This window comes from Capricornis sumatraensis, chromosome 16, assembly GCF_032405125.1.
Source record: "Capricornis sumatraensis isolate serow.1 chromosome 16, serow.2, whole genome shotgun sequence".
Lineage (NCBI taxonomy): Eukaryota > Metazoa > Chordata > Mammalia > Artiodactyla > Bovidae > Capricornis > Capricornis sumatraensis.
The window spans coordinates 39,337,963-39,362,960 of record NC_091084.1 but is presented as its reverse complement, the minus strand read 5'-3'; the positions used below and the strand labels follow the sequence as shown (position 1 = coordinate 39,362,960).

Below are 24,998 nucleotides of genomic sequence, written 5' to 3'. Positions count from 1 at the left end.
ATAGGATAACCGTCATTGGAAATTTGCTGAGATTTGCTTTAAGATCCAGTCACTACTCATGAGAAAAAAAATAGTGAATCACAAATCCTCAAAAAGAATGTGTATACCTGATAAGTTGAATGCAGTGTTCTATTCATAAACATTAACTCTAACTTTTAATTATGCCATTTATATCTTCTTTATCTTTACTGATTTTTTTTGACTGATTGAGCTGTCAATCAATGACAGAATTACATTGGAATCTCCATCTGTGATTCTTGATTTGTTCATTTCTTCTTCAAATTTTATCAGTTTTTACTTTGTATATCTGTCTTATTATTTTTCAGTACATGCTCATTATTATATTTTCTTCTTGTTTGTTGTTTCTCCAAAATATATTTAGGTGCTAATCTGACATTTCCCCACAAGTCCCCTTTTTATGCTCTTCTTTATCCAAGTGTAACATACACTTCTTAAACAGTGATTTCAATCTTCTTGATGGGCTAAACTGTTTATTTTTGTGCAGTGAAACTCTTCTCTGTAGTGCATATTGTCTTAAAGTTTGTTTTGTATTATATGAATATATTAACACCAGAATTCTTCAGTAAATATTCCTATGTCCTGTCCTATTTGTAGCCTTTAACATCAAGCTGTTTGGGTGTTTTTGTTTTAGAAATATTTCTTATACCCAGCACATAGCACACTTTCTTTTCTTTTCTCTCCCCCTCTCTCCTCCTCTTTTGCTTTCTCTTTCCTTTTCTCTTTCTCTCTGTCTCTGCCTATAATGCATGCTTTATAATATTTGCTTACAAGTGGCTGGTTTAGTTTATCTCTCCTTGCTGCTGCTGCTAAGTAGCTTCAGTTCAGTTCACTCATCAGTCGTGTAAAACTCTTTGTGACCCATGAATCGCAGCACGCCAGGCCTCCCAACTCCCGGAGTTCACTCAGACTCACGTCCATTGAGTCAGTGATGCCATCCAGCCATCTCATCCTCTGTCGTCCCCTTCTCCTCCTGCCCCTAGTCCCGCCCAGCATCAGAGTCTTTTCCAATGAGTCAACTCTTCACATGAGGTGGCCAAAGTACTGGAGTTTCAGCTTTAGCATCATTCCTTCCAAAGAAATCCCAGGGCTGATCTCCTTCAGAATGGACTGGTTGGATCTCCTTGCAGTCCAAGGGACTCTCAAGAGTCTTCTCCAACACCACAGTTCAAACGCATCAACTCTTTGGCACTCAGCTTTCTTCACAGTCCAACTCTCACATCCATACATGACCACAGGAAAAACCATAGCCTTGACTAGACGGACCTTAGTCGGCAAAGAAATGTCTCTGCTTTTGAATATGCTATCTAGGTTGGTCATAACTTTTCTTCCAAGGAGTAAGTGTCTTTTAATTTCATGGCTGCAATCACCATCTGCAGTGATTTTGGAGCCCCAAAAAATAAAGTCTGACACTATTTCCATTGTTTCCCCATCTATTTCCCATGAAGGGATGGGACCAGATGCCATGATCTTCGTTTTCTGAATGTTGAGCTTTAAGCCAACTTTTTCACTCTCCTCTTTCACTTTCATCAAGAGGCTTTTGAGTTCCTCTTCACTTTCTGCCTTAAGGGTGGTGTCATCTGCTTATCAGAGGTTATTGATATTTCTCCCAGCAATCTTGATTCCAGCTTGTGTTTCTTCCAGTCCAGCATTTCTTATGATGTACTCTGCATAGAAGTTAAATAAGCAGGGTGACAATATACAGCCTTGACGTACTCCTTTTCCTATTTGGAACCAGTCTGTTGTTCCATGTCCAGTTCTAACTGTTGCTTCCTGACCTGCATACAGATTTCTCAAGAGGCAGGTCAGGTGGTCTGGTATTCCCATCTCTTTCAGAATTTTCCACAGTTTCTTGTGATCCGCACAGTCAAAGGCTTTGGCATAGTCAATAAAGCAGAAATAGATATTTTTCCGGAACTCTCTTGCTTTTTCCATGATCCAGTGGATGTTGGCAATTTGATCTCTGGTTCCTCTGCCTTTTCTAAAACCAGCTTGAACATCACAGAGTTCACGGTTCATGTATTGCTGAAGCCTGGCTTGGAGAATTTTGAGCATTACTTAACTAGCGTGTGAGATGAGTCCAATTGTGTGGTAGTTTGAGCAGTCTTTGGCATTGCCTTTCTTTGGAATTGGAATTAAAACTGACCTTTTCCAGTCCTATGGCCACTGCTGAGTTTTCCAAATTTGCTGGCATATTGAGTGCAGCACTTTCACAGCATCATCATTCAGGATTTGAAACACCTCAACTGGAATTCCATCACCTCCACTAGCTTTGTTCATAGTGATGCTTTCTAAGGCCAACTTGACTTCACATTCCAGGATGTCTGGCTCTAGATGAGTGATCACACCATCATGATTATCTGGGTCGTGAAGATCTTTATTGTACAGTTCTTCTGTGTATTCTTACCACCTCTTCTTAATATCTTCTGCATCTGTTAGGTCCAGACCATTTCTGTCCTTTATAGAGCCCATCTTTGCATGAAATGTTCCCTTGATATCTCTAATTTTCTTGAAGAGATCTCTAGTCTTTCCCATTCTGTTCTTTTCCTCTGTTTCTTTGCATTGATCACTGAGGAAGGCTTTCTTATCTCTTCTTGCTATTCTTTGGAACTCTGCATTCAGATGCTTATATCTTTCCTTTTCTCATTTGTTTTTCACCTCTCTTCTTTTCACAGCTATTAGTAAGGCCTCCCCAGACAGCCACTTGGCTTTTTTGCATTTCTTTTCCATGGGGATGGTCTTGATCCCTGTCTCCTGTACAATGTCACGAACCTCATTCCATAGTTCATCAGGCACTCTATCTATCAGATCTGGGCCCTTAAATCTATTTCTCACTTCCACTGTATAATCATAAGGGATTTGATTTAGGTGATACTTGAATGGTCTAGCAGTTTTCCTTACTTTCTTCAATTTAAGTCTGAATTTGGTAATAAGGAGTTCATGATCTGAGCCACAGTCAGCTCCTGATCTTGTTTTTGTTGACTGTATAGAGCTTCTCCATCTTTGGCTACAAAGAATATAATCAATCTGTGCGATCCCATAGATGGCAGCCCACCAGACTCCTCTGTCCCTGGGATTCTCCAGGCAAGAATACTGAAGTGGGTTGCCATTTCCTTCTCCAATGCATGAAAGTGAAAGTGAAAAGTGAAAGTGAAGTCGCTTAGTCATGTCCGACTCTTCATGACCTCATGGACTGTAGCCTACCAGGCTCCTCCGTCCATGGGATTTTCCAGGCAAGAATACTGGAATGGGTTGCCATTTCCTGCCCCATATCTCTCCTTACACTGGTGGCTATTATTCATTGATACCCCCTCCAAACTTTTGTCCCATTTTGAATTTTTTCCCATCTACATATTGAATTAGAGATAGCAAGGGAATATTTCATGCAAGGGTGGGTACAATAAAGGATAGAAATGGTATGGACCTAACAGAAGCAGAAGATATTAAGAAGAGGTGGCAAGAATACACAGAAGAACTATACAAAAGAGATCTTCATGACCCAGATAACCATGATGGTGTGATCACCCACCTAGAGCCAGACATCCTGGAATGTGAAGTCAAGTTGGCCTTAGGAAGCATCACTATGAACAAAGCTAGTGGAGGTGATGGAATTCCAGTTGAGCTATTTCAAATCCTAAAAGATGATGCTGTGAAAGTGCTCCACTCAATATGCCAGCAAATTGGCAAACTCAGCAGTGGCCACAGGACTGGAAAAAGTCAGTTTTCATTCTAATCCAAAGGAAAAGCAATGCCAAAAAATGCTCAAACTACCGCACAACTGTGCTCATCTCACAGCTAGCAAAGTAATGCTCAAAATTCTCCAAGCCAGGCTTCAACAGTATGTGAACCATGAACTTCCAGATATTCAAGCTGCATTTAGAAAAGGCAGAGGAACCAGAGATCAAATTGCCAATATCCATTGGATCATGGAAAAAGCAAGAGAGTTCCAGAAAAACTTTTACTTCTGCTTTATTAATTATGCCAAAGCCTTTGAACTGTGGATCACAACAAACTGGAAAATTCTTCAAGAATGGATATACCAGACGACCTTCCTGCCTCCTGAGAAATCTGTATGCAGGTCAAGAAGGAACAGTTAAAACCGGACATGGAACAACAGACTTGGGAAAGGTGTACATCAAGGCTGTATGTATATTGTCACCCTGCTTAATTAACTTATATGCAGAGTACATCATGTGAAATGCCAGGCTGGGTGAAGCACAAGCTGGAATTAAGATTGCCAGAAGAAATATCGATAACCTCAGGTATACAGATAACACCACCCTTATGGCAGAAAGTGAAGAAGAACTAAAGAGCCTCTTGATGAAAGTGAAAGAGGAGAGTGAAAAAGTTGGCTTAAAACTCAACATTCAGAAAACAAAGATCATAGCATCCGGTCCCATCCCTTCATGGGAAATAGATGGGGAAACAATGGAAATAGTGTCAGACTTTATTTTTTGGGGCTCCAAAATCACTGCAGATGGTGATTGCAGCCATGAAATTAAAAGACACTTACTTCTTGGAAGGAAAGCTATGACTAACCTAGACAGCATATTCAAAAGCAGAGATATTACTTTGCCAACAAGGTCCATCTAGTCAAAGCTATGGTTTTTCCAGTAGTCATGTATGGATGTGAGAGCTGGACTATAAAGAAAGCTGAGTGCCAAAGAACTGATGCCTTTGAACTATAGTGTGGAGAAGACTCTTGAGAGTCCCTTGGAGTGCAAGGAGATCCAACCAGTCCATCCTAAAGGAAATCAGTTCTGAATATTCATTGGAAGGATGGATGCTGAAGCTGAAGCTGCAATACTTTGGCCACCTGATGTGAAAAACTGACTCCTTGGAGAAGACCCTGGTGCTGGGAAAGATTTAAGGCAGGAGGAAAAGGAGATGACAGAGGATGAGATGGTTGGATGTCATCACCGACTCAATGAACATAAGTTTGAGCAAGCTCCGGGAGTTGGTGAAGGACAGGGAAGCCTGGTGTGCTGCAGTCCATGGGGTCACAAACAGTTAGACATGTCTGAGTGACTGAACTGAACTGAACATATTTGAATGGTAATGTCTGTTTCTACCTCTGTGTATATTCTTTCGGTTGGTTACACTAAATACTACAACATTAATAATAACCTAATAATGCAAAAGTTAATTTACCTTTCCATTTTCCTCCTTCCAAATATAAGATTATTAGAATGCTTTAACTTACTTTAGTCATCCCCTTCTGAATTTATGTATAAAGTTGAGATTTATCTTTCTTTCCTTATCCCACAAATGAAGTATTATGATTGTTTCTTACAGTCAGTGTTTGGATTTACTCACATAGTGAAAGTAAGTTTGCTCATCATCCTTTCTTATGTTTCAAACCCTCCTTCTGGCATTACATTCTTTCTGCCTGGAATCAATCTTTTAGAATTTCCTTTGGTGTGAGATTCTTACTGGTTTGAAAATGTATCTATTTCCTTCTTATTCTTGGAAGGGTTTTCCTGAGGATAGAGTTTAAGGATAATTATTTTCAGTAATCCGAAATTTTTCCACTCTCTGCTGACTTTTATCATTGTTATCAAGTGGTCACCTGTAAGTCTCATTTCTCTTTCTCTGTCTCCTTTTTTCACCTTTGGATGCTTTCACAGCTTCTCTGTCTTTCGTGTTCTTTATGAATTATCTAGGGTGTGTAGATCTTTTGCATTCTTCCTGCTTGGGATTCATTGGGATTTCTGGATTTGAAAGTTGTTTTGTCTTTCAAAAATTCCGAGAAATTTTTCAGCCACTCTTTTTTTGGAAATCACTTTTTCCCTCCTATTATCTCTATCTCCTTTTAGAAACCTGATTAAATACTTGTGAGTCTATTTTGCTTTCTATTCCTTAGCTCTAATTCTCTTGTGTTTTGTCTCTTTCTCTCTCTGGGCTGCATTTTAGATTATTTCGTTTGTCCTACCTTTTAATACACCAATCCAGTCTTAAGCTGTGATTAATCTGTCCAGTGAGTTTTTCACTTTAATTATTGTATTTTTAATTTATGTAAGTTCTATCTGGTTCTTTCCAAAATCTGCGTGGTCATATTTTATAGCCTCTGTTCCTTGAAAATGTTTCCAAGACTCTTTTTTATTTCTTGAAGCTAAATTCTCTAATTGAGTTTTTTCTCCTCATAGATAATGTGAATTTAGGCTGCAAACCCTTTTCATATTGTGGTCATTAATTCTCAGAAAAGATTTTACTTCCCTTTAACCCAGCACCAAAGTTGGGACAGACAACTTTTCTTACATTGCTTATATAGGAGATTTATTTCTCATTCACCCCCGCATTGGGTTTTTGACCTTCTGGACCACTATTTTATTGTTTCTATAACCTCCTAGGCTTTGTCCCTTGTCTGCTCTTCCCCATACATGCATGGAACAGAATCTTGGGGAATGCAACATTCAGCCGACGTTCTCAGGGCAAAAACTCCCTTCAATCCTTGCTTGTTATTCCTGTTTGCTGCTTTTGCTTTCCTTTTGGTTTCTCCAGATTTCTTACATTTTTGCCAGTTAAGAGATATATTTTAAAAAACATGAAAACAATCTTTATCAATCCTTTAAAATTCTTCTTATGAAGAAGTGTTTCAGAATATTTGTTGTACCATATTGCTGTACATAGAATTATTATGTGAACTTTCTCTATAAGAAGTATAATCAGTTATCAAATCATAATCACATGCTAAAAGATAGGGGCATAGTATAGATTTTCTTAAAGAGAGGATGCAATCGTTACCCTAGCTCCACTTACTAGATATGTACCATAGCAAATTATTGGACCTCTGGATCTTCATCTCCATGTCTTCAAAATGAGGATAATAGTAGTACTAATTATTCTGATGCTTTTTTGTGAAATAAATTTAGTTTTAAAAAGAACCTAGAAGTGTACTTGACATACAGTTAAGTGCTCAATACCATTTCATTACACTTAAGATGCCACAGATTGTACGATGCCCTGTGATTTTGTGGAAAAGCAAACATGCTTTCTTTTTAAAGTCATTCTTTAATTTTTGGCTGCCCTGGGTCTTTATTGCTGCTTGCAGTCTTTCTCTAATTGTTGCAAGCAGGAGGCAGGCTTAGTGGCAATGGGCAGGCTTCTTTTGCTGTGGAGCAGGGACTCTAGGCACGCGGATTTCAGGAATTGCAGAGTTCGGGCTCAGCAGTTGCAGCTTGCAGGCCCTAGAGCTTGTGGGCTCCGTAGACATAGAGCATAGGCTGAGTTGACCTGTGGCATGTGGGATCCTCCCGGACAAGGGATTGAACCTGTGTCCCCTGCATTGGCAGGTGGATTCTCAACACTGGACCACCAGGGAAGTCTAAGAAAACATGTTTTCAATTAAACTGTGACACAATACAAAGATGCCATTGACTGAAATTGCATCCTAGTTTCATATATTAAAATACAAAATAATACATCTTAGAACCATCTGACAATACTAAATTTTGGCTATTATGAATGGATACATATGAACAAAGACAACAGTGAGTGAGAAATGGAACTTCAGTCTCAGAATTGGTAGGACCCAGGTATTTATATATTTGTAGGTATTTATTTCATTCGACCATTACCTTATCTACTTCTGGACTCTGGCTGTTCCACGCATGAATTAGAGTCAGTGTCCAGAAGGCTAATTGTCAGTAAACAAACACAATTCTACCATCTTCTCCAAGACTGAGGAGGGAGGGGAAAAACATATTTATTGAGAGACCTCTGTGCCTAGGACACTTATGAGTACCTTAAATATCACATTTAGTTTCATTCTCACAATTAGGTTAAGATTAATTGGCATAACAAACAACCCCTAAATATTAGTGGCTTAGCACATTTTGTTTAATTCTTGCTTATGCACTGACTGATATGAGTAGGGTGGTTCTACTTTAAACTGTGATCCACAACTCACCTTATTCCATCTTTTGGCTTTGCCTTACTGTGGCTTTCTAGTTGCTCTGTTATCACTGAGGAGGCAGAAATGGGAAGAGAGAGGGACCATGAAGAAAGTGTATGTTTTATTATAATATAATTTAAAAAACTTCAGGCTGTCAGAGTTTGATTTATTCTTAGGAAACCTGTTGGAGGGAGAATTTACTGTAGGTTAGGGTGGTTGAAAAAGGCCTCCCAAATGAAGTAGAATTAAAGCTACGTCCTGAAATATTGATATTACCTGGAGATAGATAAAGAGTGTTAAGATTTCCATCTGGATGTGCTGGAGTGGCATGACCAATGCATAGAATTATGGAAGAGCAAGATGTTTTTGGAGAACCATGCAACCCTTTCTTGGAAAATAACCAACATTTATTGAGCTCCTAATGCTGTGCTAGACACTGTTCATAAGCTACTGTGATAAACATCATTGAGCCTCCATAAGATAGCATTCTGGGAATGGGCTCTTTTTCATGTTTGATCCATTCTGTGGCTGGATTAATTCAAATAATCATATTTGGAACATGTGGTCCAAGTACCTGACACTGTACTCCCACATAAAGGATCTTTATCTGAGGATGTTATGATAATAACAGTAGGATTTGTTGAGAATCGTGTGTTGAACTCTCACTCTGGGTTATTCTATTTACATTCAGTGGCCCTGGAATGGGTTCTCGTTCTGTGTCTTTGGTTCCTTTGGTTAGCGAGCTGCTGAGAATCCTTTGCCACTGTTGCTGAGTCACGGTTCTGGTTCAGTCTGGACTCTCTTTTGAATGTCCCACACTATTTAAGTCACACAGGGCGTGAGCTGGGATGTTAATTGTTTCTTCATGGCTAATGTTACTGATTATGGAAAATGTCTTAATGTTGTTATTTGGACTTATTCAAAGCATGATCTTTGTATAGGAGATCTTTGTCAAATCTCCAGGGAAGGCTTTTCTTCTTCCCAATATATACAATATATTCTGCTTTTTAGTCCTTTTCTGTTTGAAGCAGCTCTTTGGGCCTGAGTTCTGGGTGGGAAGTGGATCTTTCACTGGGTACAATGATAGATATTCACATGAGACTTCCTGTGTGACACTGTTAACTTAACTCCCTGGGTCAAAGTAGCTTATGGTATTGTTATTTCACTTGCTCTTATAAGTATCATGCAGGATACATGGTCTTATGTGATTCTTATATGTGATTCTTATAACAATACTGAGAATAGATTAAATTCCTATTTTATAGATGAAGAGGCTAAAGGTCAGAGAGGCCTAGTAAGAGACAAAATTGGGGTTGGAATCCCAATCCTGAACTTTTGGATTTCCATAACCTTATCATGCCACTTTTCAGATGTTATTGAGCATCCCACAGTTTGGAGAATTTAAGAAGGAAATAAAATATGGCGGGTGGGGGGGGGGCTGGATTAGCATGGTTGATGATACAGTACTATTGTCTACTCCTGGCTTTAGAAGTAAGAGAAAATGGTATTTGTGAAACTACAAAAGATTGTAGTCTCTCTTCTGTCCTCTTTCCCAAGGGTATATAGAGCCCCCTCAATGTGGGCCCTCATCATGACTCAGAGAGGGAAATAGCTTGCCCAGTGTGACCTCTGAGAGTGATTTATGAAACAGGATATATCCAAATTTTCACCACATTGGAGCTATTCAATTTTCTCTAATGGCCTTTATCTGAGAGTTATGTCTATTCGTGGCAGCCACGACCAGTAAGTCATTAGCTTAAAGTATACTGATTGTTAATTTTAGCATCCTGGGACCTGGGCCCAGTGAGAGAGGACTCTCGCTTTTGCGAATCAAAGCTGAAGAACGTTCGAGCAGTTGGCTAACAGTTATATCAGCAGAAGTTAGAAAGTAAGAAAAGAGAATTAAAGAGTAAGAAGCAGTTGACTAGCTTGACATAGTTCAGGAGGTGGCAGAATGGCTTCCATTTGTTGGCCTCCCTACTGCTGGGTACTGTCCTCATCAGAAGAGAAAAATGGAACCAATCTTTATATCAAGCACCCTTGGGTGCCAGGTACTTCACATATGTGATCTCATCAATCTGAATAGCAGTGTTATGAGGACGGGACCACCCCTTGCATTTTGTCTTTACAATATACAAACGCCAATTTATAGACAAGGGCACATGGTACCCGAGGTCACACAGCTAATAACTGACGGAACTGGGATTTGAACCTGGACAATCTGCATTCTTAACCAACAGAATTCTGTATGGTGGTGGCCCAAAGGCCCAGCCAAGCCTCCCTTGAGGACTGCATGCCACTTAAGGTCTTGGAGGTCTGGCGCACCATTTGCTTACTTATGACCCTTAGAAAATCACCAGCTCAGGGACAGCTCCCAGATGCCAGTAACTGCAATTTCCTTGTGTGGTTCAAAGCTTGGGGCTCCTCTCATGGGCAGCTGGGGTCTGGGGCCCCAGAGCTGGAAGGAACCTACCCTGAGTCACAGGATGGGACACCATGGCTTTCCCGGCTCCAGCAGCCTGTGTCCCCTGCAGGACTGCTTCACATGCTCCTTTGGGGAGGCTGCTGGGGCTTGACTCTGACACGTTGAGCCATTTGGGGGATGGGTGGTCATGTTAATCAGGAATTGGGGCACATGGCCTCAGCCAGGAAAGTTTGACTCTGGGCTTGTTTTCCTCCAACTTTAGGGGACTCATGGGCACTTCTGAGTCAACCTGCCTGTCTCATTCCAAGGCTGAGCCAAATTAGACCAGGAATCCCTGGAACCTCCCTGTCCACTGTCCATTGCTCTGTGCTTTGTGATCACAGCAAAGGAGAGAAGCAGCTGTAACTATCCCTGTCTTACAGATGGGGTACTGTGCTGCCATCGATTTCCTAGGGTGAATTACTTTGAGCCTGGATGGGGCTCTCTGAGCTCTCACTAGCAAAAGCTTTCTTTGGATTTCCCAGGGGAGTTTATGGGAGTGCAAAGACCTGGGTGCCAGCCCCAGGAACAGCTCAGCTTACTGTGTGACATCAGGCAGATTTCTTCCCCTCTCTGGTTCTCTCCATCTGTTCATGCCAACCTCTTTGTGCTTCAGTTTCCTCATCTGAAAATGGGGGACAATAATAGTAACTTACTTCATAGAGTTATTTTGAGGATTAACTATAAAGCATTTAAGAGTGCCTGATACAAAGCACCTAATAAGTGTTTCTCCCTCTACTCCTCATTTTCATTATCATCATCATTATTATAAGGGAGTCTTCTCTTATGCTTTCCATTGGTTCTTATACTCTATGAAGTAAACTCCTCTAAGAAGCCTGCCTAGATTTTGACTGACCCTGGGGTTTATGGGGTCCCCCTGGGAGCTTGTAAGTGTCTCTTAAAATGAACTCCTGTTTGCTAGTTTTACCCCTGTAAAGCTCACGAACATTCTTGTGCATAAGTATGTCCATGAATTTCAATGTCCTGTTACTTTCCAGGATTATGGGATTCCTGTTACTTTCCAGGTTAGGGCTAGAAAGTGTCAATAAACATGTCCAGTTAATCAGGTGGAGGCTTTGGACCTTGTCTGTGTCTTGCTGAAACTGTTCTGGCCCCAGAATTGAAGACCAGGGCTGAAGTCTGGGTGGACCCCCTCTACGTGATGCACAGGCCACCTGGGTTATCCAGACAGGCTTTCCAGGGCTGGAGGGGACAAGGCCAGCAATATGAGCAATATGAGTTTGTTCTGCCTACTTGCTGGGCTCTGTCACCTGACAGCTGTGAAGGGCCCTCAGAGCCTTCTCCAGGGAGCTAGCGCTCTCTATATTTCATGAGACTTGGTCCGTTCAGCAGGGCTGGTGGCAGCTTCCTTGAGTTCTTGCATCTCCCCTGGGAATAAGGGTTTTTACAGTATCTGATTGCTGCAGGAGCCTGGCCACCGCAGCTAGCAATGCACAAGGATCTCTGATACTACTACCGCCTGTGGGAGACAAGTCACATAGAGGCCCGGAGTGGGGCGGGGGACCCATTATCCTTACTTCACAAAGCTCACTGAATCCCTTCTTTCCACCGTGGGTCTGTACTTCTCCAGCCCTGGGGCTTTCGGGGTTCTGCTAGGAGCTTGTGTTTGTCTCTTAACAGGAACTTCTGCTACTGGTCTCGCTCCCTGAGGCCCATCCACCCCATTGGTCACGATGGGAGTGGAAATTCCACTCTGCTTATTTTACTCGCCTGCTCACACACCTTTAGCGGAGCCCACAGGATAGAATCAGCTCCTTTTGTATGCAGGACTATAGAAGAGCCCTCCCTCCCCCACCCCTCTGCCCACCACCTCCCCTCCCCACAACAGGAGACCTGGGTCTCTAATACCTGCTGCATTTTCTGGTCTTGCCAGGGCTCTCCTGGCACTGAATGTCCTGTCCCATCTTCACCTGGCAAGATCCCACTCTGCATTTAAGACTCAGGTCAGATGTCTCCTCCTCTAAGAAGTCTGGCCTGTTCTTCAGCTGAAAGTGACCACTCCTTTTTCTGTATTTCCTTGCCACTGGGATAGCTTACTCCTGACTCCACTACCAGCCCAGAGGTCCCCCTTTCTAGAAACCCTGGTAGTTCCCTAACCGTATCATGCTCAGGATTCTGTGCTTTCACATGCCCTTCCCTCTGCCTGCACGTTCTTCCTTTCTGCCCCTTCTCCTTCCCTTATTCCCACATTCTTCTCTCAGCTTTGGGGTCATGTTCTGAGAAACTTCCCATGACCCCCTCCCCCTACCTTCCATTCTCACCGACTCTGCTTGGAGGTCCTCTGGACTCCCTTTAGCACCCCCTTGTGTGTGTGTGTTTAGTTGCTCAGCCATGTCTGACTCTTTGTGACCCTTTGGACTGTAGCCTGCCAGGCTCCTCTGTCCATGGGATTTCTCAGGCAAGAGTACTGGAACGGGTTATTTCCTCCTCCAGGGGATCTTCCCAACCCAGGTATTGAACCTGAGTCTCCTGTGTCTCTTGCATTGCAGGTGGGTTCTTTACCCACTGAGCCATCAGGGACGCTCTTGTTATTGTAGCTTTTGTGCAGTTTGGGGATTGTCTACTCATCCATCTGTGTATCTGGAGAACCTGATGAGCATAGAGCTGGTGGGAGGGAGGGAAGGTACCACCAGGCAGTGGGGACTGCAAGAACTAGAGAGGGGCAGGGGGCTCTTTCTCATGGATTTAGGAGGCAGAACCCTTTCCATGCAGTGTGTGTGGTTGCAAAAGGCCCTCCTAACTGTCTCACTGAATTCTGATAACCATGTGGTGAAAATAGGTACCTTCATCTCTGGTTTCCCAGTGAGGAAGCTGAAGTTCCTTCAATAAGAACTCACCAAGTCAATCAGCAAGTGTTAATTGATCTGTGTACCAGGCACTGTGTCAGGAGGGAGATGGTGTGGTGAGGAGTGGCGAGGAGATAGAGCAGTCAGCGGGGCAGACCTAGTCTGAACCCCTGGTAGGATCCTCAAGGGAGAAAGACTTTAGGCGTTAATTTCACAGTTAATTGTTTAATTACAATTGTGATAAATTCCATGGAGGAGAAATAATGAGGGGATGGGGGATGGTGTAAGGAGGGACTTGATTGAATCCCTGGGTCAGTGCCTCTCCTACCCACCGCCATGCCCGGCTCCTATTCCTCTCTCTATTGGTGCTGCTGCTGGAGCTTAACTGCTTCCCACAGTATTTACTGTCCAGCTCCTGTTGACAGGCCTAATGGATTCTTTAGATTAAACAGTCCCAGCCCAGCCTTGAGCTGTACTTGGATTGGCCCATTAAACAACAGCAGAAGCACCCCCCCACCCCACCCCCCGCCTTGCTCCTGGTACTAATTGAATAATTTACTGTAAATAGCTTCCGTTTCCTCTAGAGCCTAAGCTGGCTCCTTAGCCAAATGGAGGTGAGCAAGGGCTGCCTCTAATGGGATGCAAGAGCAGAAATGAGCTGTCCAAATGAGCAGTCGTTGCAGAAGGCATTGAATTAAATCAGAGACACTTAAGACTTCAAGTCCTTCTTGTAAACGAACCACTCTGGTGGGGAGACACCACCAAGAGACCTGCAGAACCCAGGCTGCAAACTCCAGGGTAGGATTTCCCATGAATTAGGAAGGCCCCTGGGCAGAGAGTGGAGGTAATGGAGTTTGTTGTTTCCTGATCACCCCTACATGTGTCCTTTTCCATTATCTCATGAGGAAGATAGCATCTCTCCCTGAGATATATTGGGTTGGCCAAAAAGTGCGTTCAGGTTTTTCCATTACACCTTATGGAAAAACCCAAATGAACTTATTGGCCATCCCAGTATTTCTCAGCTCTTTCTTCTATGAGGAAGAGTGCTCCTACTCTGAGGCTAGCATGTGCCAAGCACAAGATCTATTATTTTGAATTATATTATCTATCAGAGAATTTTATGAGTGATCTCATTTAACCCTCATGAGGCTTCTGGGAGGCAGGTATGATTGAGGAAATCGTATTCATGAAGACTGATGCTTTTCCAAAGGTAACATATTTATCAGACACAGAATCAGGATTTGAATCCAAATCTATTAGACTCCAAACTTTAAATTCGTTCTGCAATACCAGTGAAGACAGATGGCGTATAGTCAAGGGGTTACTTTGAATCCATTCTTGGTTTCCTGACATGCTCAGCAGCTTTGGAGGGGTTCTATTCTAACTCTCTGCTCAATAGGATGAGTTCAGCTTAGGTCAGTGGGAGGGGGAAACCACCCAGCAGTCTGTGGAGACCTGCCCGAGGGCTGCGTGATTGAAACGGGGCTCTACAAATCTGGTGACACTTTAGACTTTAGCTGGGACTGTCGTTTCCCATCCCCTGACCCCTTTGGGACCCGTGTGCATGTGCTAAGTCACTTCAGTTGTCTGACTCTGTGTGACCCTATGGACTGTATCCTGGCTCCTCTGTCCATGGGATTCTCCAGGCAAGAATAGTGCCATGCCCTTGTCCAGGGGATCTTCCTGACCCAGGGATTGAACCCACATCTCTTATATCTCCTGCATCGGCAGGCAGGTTCTTTACCTCTAGTGCCACCTGGGAAGCCCTTTAGACCCACAACTTTGTCCTAATGACTCACTAAAGGAACCAACCAATGAGGAACAGGAGATATCCTCCCCGTGCTCCCTTTGGTGTCCCACTTCCTTCTACCATTTGGCGCAGTGTTTGGGGGCTTCCTTCTTCCAAGGACTCTTCTGTCCTCTGACTGTGTCACTGAGGTCCGATACTTAGTGAAGCTGCTGATCTCATGGGTTGGGAGGTAGGAGCCGCGGGAGGCGCTGGTGAGAGGGTGAGGGCTGAGTGTGGCCCCCAGGGAATGGAGTCAGACTTCCTGTTAGCAGATGCTGGACTGTGTCACCGTTGTTGCTGTCATCATCTTCACCTGCTGCAGCACCTCACCTTCTGTCTAATCGTAAAACCCAGAGACCGGTCCTCTGTCACCTACTAGCTGTGTGATCTGGGGCAGTGCACGTGCTTCCACTGAATTTCAGAGGTCTTGTCATCACAGAGGGATGCTGATAATATTAAAGGTGCTAATACTATATGAAGCATTTAGGTGCCTGGCATATAGTACACACTCAAAAGGATACAAGCAATTATTATTATTATTTGCACTTCATAAACATCAACTAGGTTTATTCTTGATAGTCGCCATTTCATCTTTCAGATCTTCCCAGGTGGCTCTAGTGGTAAAGAGCCTGCCTGCCAGTACAGGAAATGTTAGAGACGTGGGCTTGATCACTGAATCGGGAAGCTCTCCTGGAGGAGAGCAGGGCAACCCACTCCAATATTCTTGCCTGGAGATTCCCATGGACAGAGGAGCCTGGCCTTCTACAGCCCTTAGGGTCACAAAGAGTCTGATACAACTGAAAGGACTTAGCACACATGCATCTTATTGATATGCCCTTACCTGTTCCCCGTCCCCAGTGATTATGAGCTGTGGCTCCTCTGAGAACTTATCTGACTCACCATCTCAGCTTCACCACGTAGCTTGCCCAGCTTCTCACTGAGCAAGATGGGACTTCAGACATCCAGGAGTTTGTCCCACTGAGGAAAAGAGGCATGAATAAAAGTCTATGCAGAGGCAGTGATACATGTCCTGCCTAGATGTCCCTACGTGGGCTCTCCAGCCTCTGGGAACATGCAGAGTCATGTGAACCAAGGTCTTGTCAGCAGACAGCCTCCACTGGCCTAACTCCTGAAAGGCTGTGGATGAAATAGGGCAATGAGGATCTCTCAACTGGGTCTTTCAACAAAATCAAGATACATTAGGTTTATTGCATCTCCTTCCTCTGAGAGCCCAGTGGTTCCTAATGAAAAGGAAGAAATTGTCTGAGCATGATTTGTTCCATCTGGGCTCTAGTTGGCTTCTGCCTAAAGGGCTCACAGACCACTGATTAGGAATCTGTTCTAGACTTTTGTGGTCACCAAGTGTTTCTGGAATCTCTTGGAAAGTCAGAACATTCTCCTGCCTTCAGGGACCCTTTCTCAGGGTCCCTCAGATTCAACTTGATCAGATCTAGAAGGGTCTCTAATGTTCACGGGTGTGCTCACAGAATCCTAACTTGTTCACACTTTTAAGGGCCTTGGAGCTTCGTGTGACCTTAAATTTCCCTTACTGTCACCTGCCTTAAGCTGATTTCCTCTTCAACTTTTACTTTGCCCAATTCTTCTCCATGATGAAGATGGAACTAAAATAAGATCTGCTTGCTCACTGTGCTCTGATCACGTCAGAGCATTCACTCTGAGATGCGGGTATTTCCCTTTTTGCTTCTTTCATCAGAGATATCGCAAAGGGAACAAATACCTCATTTTGTTGTTTCTAGCTTTTTTTCTTTTGTGCCTTTCTTTTCAGGTTGCTGACTCACTGGGTTCCAAAAATATACCTTCTCAATAATGAAAATAATGAAAGTAATAAAAATCGTGATGCTCCTGATGATAAGGAGCCCTCATGGAGCACTGTTATTGTTCTGGGTTCTTTAGATGCTGTGTTTAAAAGCATCTCCCCTGGCAGAGCTGACCACGGGGCTGAACACACTGCACACTCTCAGAACATAATAATAACTATTGATTTAGCTCTCAGCCTGGCCTGACACTTCTGCATTCCTTACCTTATGTCATTGTTATAATAGCCCTGTAAAACAGATACTATTATTCTCTGTTGCAGATGAAGAATTAGGGCTCAACATAAATATATTAAAAATTCATTCCACTCAGTATTTCTATAGTCATATCGAGTGTTTGCTAAGCGCCCAGCCCTTAGAACCAAGTGGTTCCTGCCCTCCACGGTCTCAGTCTAGTGGGGCCCACAGGGCAGGGAGTAGGCAGTGGCAGTGAATCTCTGGAATTATCTAAAGCCCTAATTTGTTCTGGGCTCCTCCTTCCCTATATTTTCAGATTCACTCTTTGTCTTTTGTTCCAAGCATCACAAGGGGGCTTCCCAGGTGGCACAGTGGTAAAAAAAATCTACCTGCCAATGCAGGAGGCTGGAGATGTGGGTTTGATCCCTGGGTTGGGAAGATCCCCTGGAGTAGGAATTGGCAACCCACTCCAGTATTCTTGCCTGGAAAATTCCATGGACAGAGGAGCCTGGCGGGCTATAGTCCACAGGGTTGCAAAGAGTTGGACATGACTGAGCACGCATCACAAGGGGTACTTCATGTCCAGCCACATCACTATTAATTAAAATCCTCCTCCACTCTTTTCTCATAAGGGTCACTTGTAACCATAAGGGTTTAATTTTTCTAGACCTGAGTTGCTGCCCTCCTCAGCTGTATCCTCCCACAAGTTCATGCCTGTGTTTTCTCTGAGGGTCTTGATCTGTTGTCCTCAAGCTCAGAGCATGATAGGTGACAGTCAACCCTCTCTTGACTATTGCTTTACTCAGATGAAGGGGGCAGAATCTTTATTTTCACCAAGGAGGGCTTCTTCATTGGCTTGGAGAAGGAGATGACAGAGAGAGGAGTGGGAAAGGATGGGCGAGGCAGGAGACAAACAGGTGGGCAGCTGATTTTATGGAGGAAGAAGGACACTATTTGACTTGGTCTAACCTGTGAGGCACAGGCAAACCAAGAGGGTGCTTAGTGCTGGGACTGGAGGTGCAGAACCTGGATCACTTTTATTTATTAGACTATTTATTGAGCCAGAATCCTCACTGAGACAATAACTTTACTATCTTACATACTGGGAAGCCCAGAGGTGGGCCAGACCCAGCACTGGTTGATTCAGTGGCTCCGTGATCAAGGATGCAGGTTTTTCCCTGTGTGTGTCCACTTTCTTCTCTAGCTGGGTCCCTTCTTGATGGCCAGGGAGTCTCTGACAGCTATGGAGTGATGTGCTTCCTTGTTCAGGTTCAGTGGGAGAGATACTATCTTACCTTGTGACTGGCTTGCAGTTAAGGAGAAAGTAAATTTTTCCTAGAAACAGTTCTTTCATGGCTCATTGGCTTGAATTGGGTCACATGCCTATCACTGAACCAGTTCCTGGAAGTTTGGGTGAAATGACATCATCTAAAGTGGAACAGATTTGGGGAAGCAACCACCGTGCCATTACAGGGTCACATTTCCCAGACATAAGCAAAGTGAAGAACCCAGTACTTTGACAGTATATGGTTAAGGAATTAGTATGCAGAGTTGCCAGATTTAGCTAAGAAAACAAGGTGCCCGGTAAAATGTGAATTTCAGGTAAACTACAAACTTTTACAGTGTAAATATTTCCTGTGCAATATTTGCTGGTCTGTGTGTCCCAATATTGGGTACAAAGCAAAATGGGTTAAGTATGTGTTTGGCAATGAAACCTAAGAAAAATTCTAGGGGTTCATGGTGCATCAGGGACTTAGAATCAAGATCAGATCTGAGTCTTGCATTGAGTGTGAGGTCAGTGTAATATAAACTGATTCAAACAGCAGAGGAGGGCCGGGGGGGCTTCTCTCCACACATGAGATGACCCCCTGTGGCCAGGATTTGGGAGAGAAAATGACTGGGCCTCCTTACTTGGGGGCCCTGGTTGACCCCATCCTGCCTTCTCTTTCTAGGGCCCCGATCGCTGTCAGCAGGCTTTGCTGCGGATTGGCGTCAACATGATGGCGCTGCCTGGAGGCCGCCACCTGGACTCCATTCCTCTGCCGGGTCAGCGGTAAGTCCCACCGCTGTGTCTCAGGGCCTGGCCTGCCCCATCTGGACTCTGGCAGAGGCCCAGCCCCAGCATCCTAGGGTTTTCAGGTGGCCCCATCTCTCAGTGCACTGTGCTGGGAGGAGGCTTAGGACAAGGTATCTGGGATACTGCAGTCACTCAGCAAATACAAATGGAACTGGGCTCTGAGACACAGAGAAGTCAGCCACATCCTGCCCTAAGGGGCTATTTTAAGATCCAAGCAGACAATGAAGCAAAAGATCAAGTGGGGTGTGCTGCTCACAGAAGGGACCCCAGAGGAAGCACCAGGAGGTTGGAGCCACTGAGGGGGCTTGGCCTCTCTGAGCCTCTTGGAAGACATCAGCCTACCATTAGGTGTCTTTCTCTCGAAGCACCAATGGGAGGAGTGGGCACAGAGCTGATCTTTGGGAAACACTTGTTGCCATGAGTTGGGCAGTGTGGTGAGGGGAAGGAAAGAATACACCAAGCATGGGGTGAGGCCTGGATGATGGGCGAAGGAAGACCTAGGGTTCCAGAGCTACCTTCACACAGGTGAAGGGGACGGGGAGGCAGGTGGAGATCTGACTGGCTGGTCCTGGTGGCCCTAGGCAGAAGCAGAGGTGGAGGCACCAGGGCAGCAAATCTCTGATGACAGCTATCCCAGTTTGCCTGGTACTGTGCTGATTTTGGCACTGACAATCCCATGTCCCTGGAAACTCCTCGGTCCTGGGCAAACTGAGATGGTGGGTCACTCTAACTTAGGTTTGGTCTGTGGAGGAACTTTGCAGTTTGAGGCTCAGAGCTTCCTCTTATCCTTTCAGTTCTTGCTTAGACGTTTTGATGGGACTGTTTTGAGGCAGCAGAATCCAAGCCCTTCCAAGGTTGTTAAATCATTGTTTTTTATTGCTTTATATATTGGGTTGGCCAGAAAGTTCATTCACATTATTCCACCCGATGTTATGGAAAGACCCAAACAAACATTTTGGCCTACACAGTATTCTGATACCACTACCATCTGATCTCTCTTTTTAACCCCCGCCTGAATTATAGGGGCTTCAACTATGTACAGCATGCATTGCTATATTTTTCTTTCTGTTTTTGAGTATTTTGGGTGTATGTCTTGCTTTTTAAAAATCAGAAGGATTTATTAAATATTTGCTAAGAGTCTACTGGAGTTGGATTAATCTCTATGACAGTATCGGTCTGCTCCCCCAAAGCCATTATCATAAAGAGGTTTAAGAAGATGAACATGCCTGAGGGCTGAGAACACTGTTAGAAATGTAGTTAAGAATTTCCTGTGTGGCCTGACACTGGGAGTAAGGTATAATATGGAGACCCAAATATTTTTCCACGTGGACTCTAAGGTAGAGCTCAGAGATGGTGTGATGCAAACCTGTAAGGATACATGCATAGTCTCAGAGATGGGATCTCATGATTTGAGCAGATGTTATCACCTCTGAACACATGACTGACTGGCTTCAACTAATTGTATGGTTTTATGTGAACTCTTCAACCCCATGGTTTCTTGGCTCCCTCATGTATAAAACAGGGGTAATAATAGTATCTAGACATAAGGTTGATGTGTGGATTAAATGAGCTAATAATACATGCAAAACATCTGCCATCCAGTGAGAGCTATATAAGAAGGGCCCTTGTTTATTGGGTGCCTGCTACATGTTGGAGGCCCTCTGTGGCTCTTCATGTAGGTGATCTTAGGGGGTTCTTCTAGAAATACTTTGCTTGACCCCTTACTATTGGCAAGTCACCTCTTTGAGAAAATAAGAAGTCATGGGCAGACACTCCCAGCAGCCTAATATTTTATAATCAGAAAAGAGCAGAAGTGCTCTAGATGCAGAGGAATCCCAGTCTTTCCATCGCCCATCCTGCCCAGGTTGAAAACCGTATACTCAGATGAGTAGCAACATCTGTGGCAACAGGGCTTTGGGACCCCTCTACAGATCTCACAGGGGTTGGAATTGTCAGACCAGAGCCTGTGCTGCAGTTTCGGAAACTGACATCACAGGGCAGTTTAGGACAGTGGTTAGGAATCTTGACCCCCCCCCCCGCCAACAAAAATTGATTCTTGGTTCTGCTGCTTATTAGCTATAACCTTGGGCTTCAGTTTATTGATCAATGAAATAGAGATATTTATGCTTACATCATCGGGTTGTGACGAGCCTTTAATATGTATATGTTGTTACTATTCACATATAAACTGAACAACAAATTGTTGCTGTATGCAAATAGCTTTTATGCTTTATTTTTGTGTAGAAGAAAATGTTTGAAAATAAATCCGAAGAGTAAAAAAAGAGATAATATATACAAAGTGCCTGTCTGAAACATAGGAACTGCCCAATCAATATTACCATCTCCTTTAGACAAAGAATAAGACCCTGGAATAGAGAATACGAGCCAAGGTGGATCACATTCTGGAACTCCGTCAGCCCCTGGGAGCCACTGAGCTCTCTCTTCCAACCTCCTCAGAAGTTTTTAAAATAAAAGAAAATTAAATTACATAAAAATGATTTAGGAATCAGATCATTATGCTTTTGGAGTCAGGACAGGCTTTCTAACTGACATTGTACAGCAAATATTGATACCTTGGGAGGAAAATACCAGACTAACATGATTCCGCAAACACCGCGACCTGCAAAATTGTTTGTTTAGAATGTCTTCAATCTTCTGATTCTGATCGGGGAGGCAGGCTGCAGAAAGAAGGTGGCACCTCCTTTACTGTATCACAGTCTCACGTTGCCGGCCAGGCCTACCCGGAACAGTGGGGGAATATAATCCTATTAATCGTCTACCACCCTGTTCATTGTCTGTGTTCTGGAGTGTGTGCCTGGGCCACGTTCACAGCGGGGGCTCATGTGTATTTACAGGATGTCAGAGGGGTTCATTTGTCCAATCTGATGCTTCATTATGAGCAGACAATAGCAGCCGCCTCTTCTTTCCTCTTGTTCCAAGCTGCAGAGGCCTCTCTCATGGGGAATAACACCATGGTTATTGTCTCCAGATAAATAATTAAGGCTGGATAATTGACTTCTTTCTGTTGTGTTCCACTGAGACTGAATTTCACTCTGGAGTGCCATTGTTCACATCGTTGTACAAGTTGCATGGGATCATCCCACAGCCCGGGTGAGCTGTCTAGGTTAGACCTTTGGTATTTGAGACCCTTCTGAGTAAATAGCATCAGAAGAGCTTTTCTAGGTATTGGCTCCTGGAAGAGAACAGAAGACAGAGAGCAGAGGTGTCTGAGGCCAGAGGTTGGGATTGTGAACTGAACTGGGTGATAGGAGGGGGTGTGATGGCTATCAACTATGACCACATCTGAATCTCCTGGGAGGTTTTCATATTTTAAATAATAATAATAATAAAAAATCCTACTGCTGATTCATGTTGTTATATGGCAGAAACCAACACTGTATTGTAAAGCAATTATCCTCCAATTAAAAATAAATTTTAGAAAAGCAATAAAATAAAGTAAACAAGCTGAAGAACAGAACCCTATTCTTGAAAACTCTAATGTAGGAACCTGAAGAGATTTGAAAGTATATAAGCCTCGGGATCAGACTTGGGCTCAAAGCCCAGCTCCGCTTCCTACCAGCTCTGTGATTTTGGCTGCTGCCTAACCTGTCTGAGCACCAGTTTTATCTTCTACAACAGGGTGACCGTGGTCATTGCTTTAAAAGGTCGTCTAAGTGCTGAGGTCTAAGAAGGAAGGTCTCTCTAGGCCTCTGTGTGCCAACCTACATTTTACAAGGCCATCCTGGTAACAGTAAGCCACCCCCCACCCCTAATCTCCCTCCCTCAGCAGTGAAAAATCATTGCAAGCTCAGGTTCAAATACTTCCCCAGAAGTTCATGAATTTTTTGGTGGGAGTGAAGGGGACAGGGGATCAACTCTCTGGGTAGCAAGAGACTGTGGCTGCTGTGTCTCTAGCTGATCTTTGCTTTCTTCTTGGGTCTCTGGGCTCCCATCTCTGCGATTGGTACATCAGTTCTTGCTGTTGGCTCTGGGCAGGGTGGTAGTGGTTTGGGGATTCAGACATGGTGGTCAGGGTGCTGCCACCTGTCTGCCTGCTCCCAGGGTTGTGCCCACTATCATCGTGCCCCCTCTTCTGCAGGAGGCCCAGGCCTTTGATTTAACAGTCTCTATGGAGAGGTTCCTGCAGGGTGGACTGGAGGCCAGTCTGAGGGATGCACACAGGGCCACATCAAGACATGTCTCCCACTCCCCCTCCCTCTTTTCCTCCCTCCCTCCCTCCCTTCTCTCCTTCCTTTCATTACTTCTCTTACCCACAGATCAAGCTGAGACACTGACATTTTCTCTCTGGTTTCCTGCGCGTGAGGGTGAGAATACTGATGAAAGGACGTCACTAACCCCTGTAACAAAATTGGCTGACTCTCATTCAGCACTTACTATGAGCTGGTCGCTTTTACATATAGCAATTCACTCAGTCCTCATCACAGCCCTTGTGTATACTTACTACTATCTCTGTTTTGCTAATGAGGGGGCCATAGGTTGGGTTCCCTGGGAAGCAGTCACTGAGATGGGGGTGAGAGTTCAGGATGGTCGTTAGGGAGTGCCTTTGGGATTGACACCTGTGGCAGGAGAGGAAGGAAGCAGGCATGGCCGGTGGGGTGGGAGTGGGTTGGGGGCAGGGTGCAGAATTGTGACGCTGGCTTGATGACGACTCAGCTGACCTCACAGGGACCTTTAGGATCAGAGTTGTTCATTGGCCAGACAGGCCAGGACCTTCATATCCCACCTTCATTCTGTCGGAGTGGGTGACTTTGGGCAGAGCATGACCTCAGGTAAGGTAGCTCTGAAAGTCCTGCCAGCTGGGGACAGCAAGTCTTTCCTTTGAGGAGGAACCCAGACGCCACATACAAATCCAAGCCTGATCACTTGAGATAAATTAACCTCATGTCCGTCGCATGAGAAAACTGAGGCTTGAGGAGCTGAAGTTGCTAACTTGTCCAGGACAGACTGACAAAGAACAGAGCCAGGATACATGTCCTCAGATGGTGCTTGAACCTGAGTGCCAGCCAGTACTCTATTGTGGCTGTCTTTTCCATGATGTTCTTGAGGGCATCACATGAAGAAGTCATTCATTCATTCATTCAGGCTGTCGTTTATTCATTGTTGTTTTTGTTTAGTTGGTGAGTTGTGTCTGACTCTTTGTGACCCCATGGACTGATGCCCACAAGGCTCCTCTGTCCATGTGATTTTCCAGGCAAGAATACTGGAGTAGGTCACCATTTTCTTCTCCAGGGGATCTTCCAACCCAGAGATTGAACCTGTGTCTCCCATGTCCCCTGCATTGGCAAGTGGATTCTTTGCTGCCAAGTCACCAGTGAAGCCCCGTTTATTCATTAGTATTCATTAAGTCTTCCACAAAATTTCTCTACGAGTACGTATTAAGTGCAGATCACGTCTCTGTATGGGGCTGTGTGCTTAAGGACATGATGGTGACTGAATCGGGTGTGGTGCCTTCCCTTGTGGGACTTGTTAATTTATCTCAAGTGATCAGGCTTGGATTTGTAGCAAGTATACAACCTGGGGCTTTTATTTGGGATGTCTCACTGGGAGGAAGAGATGTCTCTCTAGGTTTCCGATGAGTCAGCTGAAGCTTGTGGCACGCCGGCAGCCTCCTGGGTCACCCCTAGGCTGCTGGCAAGGGCCCGCCCAGCTTCCCTGAGCCAGTGAGGCTGTCGCGGGCCAGCCTGTCTCCAAGTAGATAATGGCTTGCATGTGTACGCCCTTGCTCTGAGGCTGGTTTTCTGCTGCCGGCTGCTTTCTGTGCCCGCAGTGAAATGTGCAGACTGTAATTGTCAATGGGATAATTGGATATTTTCCTGTTGTTTAAACCTAAAGGAAGGCTAGAATCAAATTCCCTTCCGTCTCCCATCTCCCAAGAGAAATCCACAGAAACATAGGGTGTGACCTTGTAAAGACATA

The 24,998-nt window shown here is 44.3% G+C and overlaps 1 protein-coding gene across 1 annotated transcript in view; it reads left to right on the top strand.

Moving 5' to 3' along the window:
• The window catches only part of INSC (INSC spindle orientation adaptor protein), a 133,224-nt gene that overhangs the window by 20,365 nt on the left and 87,861 nt on the right, over positions 1-24,998 (top strand). Inside the window, exon 2 of the mRNA XM_068988692.1 lies at positions 18,937-19,037. Within this exon, the coding sequence (XP_068844793.1) occupies positions 18,937-19,037 (101 nt within the window). The remainder of the gene's footprint in view (positions 1-18,936; positions 19,038-24,998) is intronic.